General features: G+C 43.3%; 1 protein-coding gene across 1 annotated transcript in view; it reads right to left on the reverse strand.

The window, feature by feature from the left end:
• Positions 1–3,806, reverse strand: part of CD96 (CD96 molecule) — a 38,854-nt gene extending 35,048 nt beyond the window's left edge. Inside the window, exon 1 of the mRNA XM_063127711.1 lies at positions 3,746–3,806. Within this exon, the coding sequence (XP_062983781.1) occupies positions 3,746–3,806 (61 nt within the window). The remainder of the gene's footprint in view (positions 1–3,745) is intronic.
• Positions 3,807–6,376: the final 2,570 nt, after the last annotated feature.

The following is a 6,376-nucleotide window of genomic DNA, read 5'->3' on the forward strand; positions in this document are numbered from 1 at the left end:
ATTTAAAATCCAAGCTGGTTGCCAAGTACGTTCTAAGGTCAACTTGGGTCAGCTGTTTATATACTCAATCAAGGTTCTTTACCAGTGGTAGTACCCAATGTTAGTCCTACACAGAGTAGACCCATTGAAATGAATGAGACTCAAGTTAGTCACCACTTACTTAAGTCCCATTCATTTCATTGGATCTACTCCAAGTAGGACTAACATTGGATACTACCCCAGGGTTCCTGATTGCACTGAGAGGTCTGCTTCACGTTCAAGCGAACACGAGTTAAACTGCTTTCAGACTTTGCCAGTTCAACACAGCAAGGTCTGAACTGAGGGAGGCAGGGCCAATGTTCCTGCCAGCATGTACTGCCCAGGACAAGTGCACACTTTAAGCCCTTGCACATTCAGGTGAATGTCTGAACTAAGCTCCAATTGCAGCCACTTGGAGAATTTGCAATTGAAGTTGCTTCCAGATGGAGGGCTCCTAGTGCTCACCATCAAAAGGCACTGAGCAGCTGTTCCATCTTTTCTTTCTTCACAGATATTTTTTTCTGGCAAAAAATAAAAGATGGATGACGTGGTAGGAAAACGCAGGAGGCTTATATATTGAAGACAACATGAATGCCATGAATGAGGCAGCATGGCTGCACAACAAAACCCTAATCTGAAAGCACCCTGAGTATAAAAATCTATTTTTGGGTTTTGCTCGCAGTATGTCTGGCAGGAACAGCCATGTTTTACACGAACCTTTAGGCCTGTGGCAGCGTGAAGGAAACAGCTTGGACATGCACGCAGCTATTTTATTTTAAACATGTAGATACCACTTTTCAGATATTTAAATGTTTGACATTGGTTAATGCTTGAAAAAAGCAATGACTTTTTTTTTTAAAAAAAGCATCAACAAAAATAAGCACAATAAAACAAAGACAGCAAAAGGAGAACTTTGAAAAAGCCAGATTAAACCCCCAAAGGTTACAGTGATGACACTAGGGCCATAGCTAGACCTAAGGTTTATCTCTGGATCGTCCAGGGGTCAAACCTGTTCATCTAGGTGACACACAGGGGATCCAGTGCTCAGACAGGGGTGAACACTGGATGATCCCAGGATAAACCTTAGGTCTAGCTGTGGCCTAAGAGTATCCTGCAGGTATAGATGACTAAGAGCTCATCTACACCAGCAGGATATTCCACTATGAAAGTGGTATGAAAGCAGTATATAAAAGGCAGGAGCCACACTACTGCTTTATAGTGGTACTGAAGTGCATTGACAAGTGTTGGGGCCCGTGACACAACTATATCAAGCAGGATATAACACTATGGAAGCGGTATAAAAGCAGTATATGGTATGTGTCACTGGGCCCCAACAGTTGTCAGTGCACTTCAGTACCACTATAAAGCAGTAGCGTAGGTCCTGCAGTGCACTTCAATACCGCTATAAAGCAGTAGTCTGACTCCTGCCTTTTATATACCGCTTTCATAGTGCAATATCCTGCTTGGTGTAGATGAGCCCCAGGTGACCCTCTGGGGAATGAGTTACAAAGGAGAGAGATCAGAACAGAAATAGCCTCATCCTGGGTCACTTTGGTGCAGTGGCCCACAGGATAGGGCCTAAAATCTAGTTATCCTGGCCTCAAAACATTGTGTGAATGCAGGGCTGGCCCTCCACGAAGCAAGGGGAGTGGCCCACATCAGCAAGAGACTGGTGCCATACCTCCCCACAGGGCCCCTACTGCCATTACTGCCCAGCTGCCTCTAGCATGTGCTCTAGAAAGCCCTGCCTGCTACTCTCGTGCCAGGCAATTTGCCACAGCGAGAGAACAGCCAGCAGGGCTCTCTGGATCCGCTGCCTGCCCGTCGCTTCTCTCTTCGAGAGCCACGCAGCTGGCAATGCAGCAGCAGCACATGTTCTTTCCCGCTTCAGGTAGGGATGCTAGGATTATATTTAATCTGGTCCACAGATTGGGTTGGGTTTTCCAGTCTGCTGTGGATTCAGATTATATCTTTACTACCGTGAAAAATATAATTTTGTTGTGTATGTGAAGAGTATTGTGCTTACTGGTACATAGAGAGCATTGTGAGTGGATTTTCTTTTCTTTTTCTTTGTTAGAATGGAGTATTCTGTGTTGGGGCACTTCTCGGAATATCCATTAAAGGGCTTGGGGTCCTTTCATGAGCATTCCAGTAAGTCTGCAGGCTGGGAGATTGCCTGCGTCATTCTCTCCGTCTTTGAAAGATGCAGGCAATTTTGCAATCAGCGAACTTACTGGATTGCCCCTGAAAGGACCCCAGGTCCTTTTATGGATATTTGAGGAAGTGCATCAACATGCGAGACTTCATTCTAAAAAAACCCAAAACAAAACAAACAAACAAAAAACACTCACAATGCTCTAAATTTCAGAAACTAGAAATTGGAAGAAAAGCCGCATGTCTGCAGAATCTGCCTGGTCCAAAGATGCCAGTCCAGCACAGAATCCGCAGACAGGATTGCAAGAAATCCTGATCCATTTGAGTCCATTGTGGATTTCGCCAGCATCCCTAGCCTCAGGTGCCCAGAGAGCTTGCTGAGTGAATGCTCCTTCAGGGAAAATCTTAAATGAAGAAGAACAGCACATTATTTCTCTAATGGGGAATAAAGAAGAGTATAAACAGGCCAGGGACCTCAAAGGAGAGATGTACTTAGTTCAGCATCTCCCATTCAGGAAACTGCTTCACATTTGACAGAACTCTACACAGGAAATTCTTCCTGAGAATTATTCGTTAAGAGCATGCATGAAGATCAAAGTGTAACATCAACAGGGACTTAGGAATAAATATTTTAATACTTAAGTTTTATTAATAGCTCTTTTATCCCAAGACGTGTCACAACTCCTGAGTGTCTGTAATCTTTCAAGTTGTCGTGAAGGGTCTATCATCAGGCCAAAGTGGTTAAGCATGGCTGACTAAAGTTTGACTATTTGGTCTGCATTTAGATTTGTCATCCCATACAGAGACTCAGCTGCTTACATTATCTGGTAGGGTTAAGTCCACCCATGAGATTTGCTGTATCAATGCATGAGTGCTTAGGGAGCATCAGCAGTTTGAACTACTGCAGCATCATAAAGGCTTTGCTTGCATTGACTTTGGGCACATCCTATTAGGAAATTCTCCTGCTCAAACTCCAGTGAACTATATTTGGATTTTGTATGTGAGTGCGTATGTGTCTGTCCTGTGAAAAATCACTATAAAAATTCATTATCAAGGTTCTACAATTAATATTCTTTATAAAAAATGTTACATTCCGTAACATACAAATGTTACATGGTTCAGGGAAAAGTCTAAATTCTTGGAAGTGCCAAATAAACAATCCATTTTTTCCTTTAAATATGAACATTATTATTTAAGAATCTTTAATCCCATAGTTATTAAAAAAGAAGAAGACTCCCTTTGGAAATGAATCCATTTGTTTCTGTGTAAGAATCATAAGAATTGCTGGATAGAATGGACCAAAAAACCCTGTCTAGTCCAGATATTTTGTACTGCAACTCTCACCAGCCCAGATTGGGGCTGATCAGAGGTATAGTCCAAAACATCTGTAGGACACAGAGTTGGGGATGGCTGCCCGAATCCAGCACTTTGTATCCATCTGTGACCAGACAGAAGGCCCCAAGAAATACAAGGATGCAGTCACAACCACACTTTGGTTCTAACACTCAGCTAAAAAATATAACAGCTTTACTATCATAACAGGAATATCTCTGTGGGAAGAAAACTAACTTACCACTGATGAAGTGTGTTAGGATGAACAAATGATGTGCAAAGAACAGCCTTCGTATCGCCATCATCGCTGCAGAGAAAGGATTTTAATAAAGTAAAATAAAAAATCACCATACATTCGTCGTCCCCCTCTCAAAAGACGTCCCAGTGTTCTGTTTCCTGCAGTCAGATATGCAACAGAAGGATTCTTCTCTTTATATAGCGGGTAATACTTTTTCATAGTTTCTTTTTCATGTTACTGAAGAGGAAACGTATGCTTACAGGAAACCAATGTCTGTTGCTGGTGTTTTTTAAATATATATATATAATATATACACATGCCATTTACCGTAACTTGCCCCTAGTGTCAAACAACGGCTTCACATTCAGCTTGAGTTTTCAGTTCTATGTAAAATGTTTTACAGTATTACCTGAGAAGTGACGGTGTGACCTATGGTCCTAAAAATGCACATGCTATTTAGCAACAGATCAGGTTATAGTAACTAACTATCTGTGCCTTTTCCTCTTTATAATGAGACATCTGGATCTAGAGATGAGGGTATAATCTAGTGGTTAAGAGCACAACCTATAAAGGCCCTGGGTTCAACTCTTGCCTCAAGACACGAATCTAGTAGGCAGCCTTATAGGCACTCTCTTTCAGGCCTTGCTCCCCTGCCCACCCATGCGGTACAAAGTGATTCCTACTGATAGTGCCTAGTTAAACTATGGAATTCACTTCCACCAGATGTGCTGATGGCTACCAACTTAGATTGCTTTAGAGGGGGGTTTAGGCAAATTTCTGGAGGATAAAGTTACTAGTCATGATGGCTGTATGCACCCTCCAGGAACAGACACAGTATGCCTCTGAATACTAGTCATGGGGGAACAACAGCAGGAGAGGGCCGTTATCCTCATGTCCTGTCTATAACCTTCCCATAGGCATCTGGTTAGCCACTGCAGAAACTTGGGCCTTAGCTAGACCAGGCGAAATCCCATGGTGAACCCCGGGATCGTCCCTGTGCATCCACATGACACACAGGGATCCCAGGATCAGGGAGGGATGATCCCTCCCTTGCCCCGGGATCTCACCCTCCACTTTGGGCCCGCTTTTTCCGTGGTCCCAGGATGAGCTCAAGACCGCTGAATGTATGGTTCATTGCCGCAGCTTCTCAGCTTGACCGCGGAACATGTGCCAGGAGCTGCACACGGGGCGCAGCACTCCTCATGAGCACTGCGCCCATCAGGGGTGGGGGTGGGGAGCGGGTAAATTGTTACAATTAAAAAAAACCTTATCTCTGCGCACAACCATTCGTGTGCTCCATCTTATTTTAAAAAAATGGTGGGCGCAACACCTCTCCTCCTGAGGTCATCGCGCCTTATGTGTAAATGGGGGAGAGATCTCGCATTAATCACAACATGAGATCTTTCCTCCTTCGTCGTGGGATAGAAGGTAGGTCTAGCTAAGGCCTTGGACTAGAGAGATCTTTGGTTTCATCCAGCAGGGTTCTTCTTATGTTCTTGACCATGGTCTGGTTGAAGGGTCAAATTCTTATAGGATTGTTGGAAGGAATACTGATGTATGTGAAGTGCTTTAAACAGTGCTCTATATGAAATGTTAAGCATGATGAAGTTTCAGAAAGTAATGAAATCTTCTCCAGGCCAAACTACAAGATACGCATGTAACGGGCAGTTGCATAACTGGTTTTTTGTTTAGTAAGTAGCAGCCATGATGGGGAGGGAGAGAGGGGACAATCCAGAATGGAACCATGGTGTGGACAAAGGGTCAAATCCTCTCTCCTCCTGTCATGCCCTCTAACCAGATCAGTATGCTACCTCCAGTATCCAAGGTAGTAAGCTACATATATACACCAGTTGCTGGGGAACATGGGTGAAGGGTGTTGTTGCACCCATGTCCTGCTTGTGGGTCCCTGGTTGACAGCTGGTTGGCCACTGTGTGAACAGAGTGCTGGACTAGATGGATTCTTAGTCTGATCCAGCAGGGCTCTTCTTCTGTTCTTCTGTTCTTAATCCCTCTGTCGCTGGTATTTACTAAATTTACAAAAAATATTAATTCTGCAACAGCAAGGTGGCCACCTATGCATTGCCCCGAAAGAAGAAATACATCACCAAAAAAAGAGGACAAAATAAAGGCCACAATTTGCATAAACTCTGCATAGGCTAATTTATATGTACAGAGTCAAATTTAAAAATAATCATTATAATTTAAATAGAAATACAGTAAGTCTCACCATATGGTGGAAGAGTGTGCCCAGGTGACCTGTGTGCCTACCTGTTCAACAAGTGCGAAAAGAAGGAAAACCTGTAGGGGAGTAAAAAATAAGCCAAAGGCAAGGGCGGAACCAAAGAATCTTCTACAATAATATTATTAGTAAAAGGTTTATTAAAGTGCCAGGTTCCACCCTTGCCTTTGGCTTGTTTTTTACTTGCCTACCTGTTCAACCCTAGGGGGATCTACACTACTGCTTTTAAAGCACTTTGAAGCACTTTGAAAACGTTTTGAAAACTGTATATGCAGTGTGTCCTGGGCTTTAAAGCGCTTTAAAGCACTAGAGTAGATCCCTGTCCAGGTGCTAACTATTGATGGACAACAGTTCTTTAAGCTGGAGTTGGATAGGACAGAGGATAGATCCTCCAA

Source organism: Elgaria multicarinata, chromosome 5 (genome assembly GCF_023053635.1).
Source record: "Elgaria multicarinata webbii isolate HBS135686 ecotype San Diego chromosome 5, rElgMul1.1.pri, whole genome shotgun sequence".
Taxonomy (NCBI): Eukaryota; Metazoa; Chordata; class Lepidosauria; order Squamata; family Anguidae; genus Elgaria; species Elgaria multicarinata.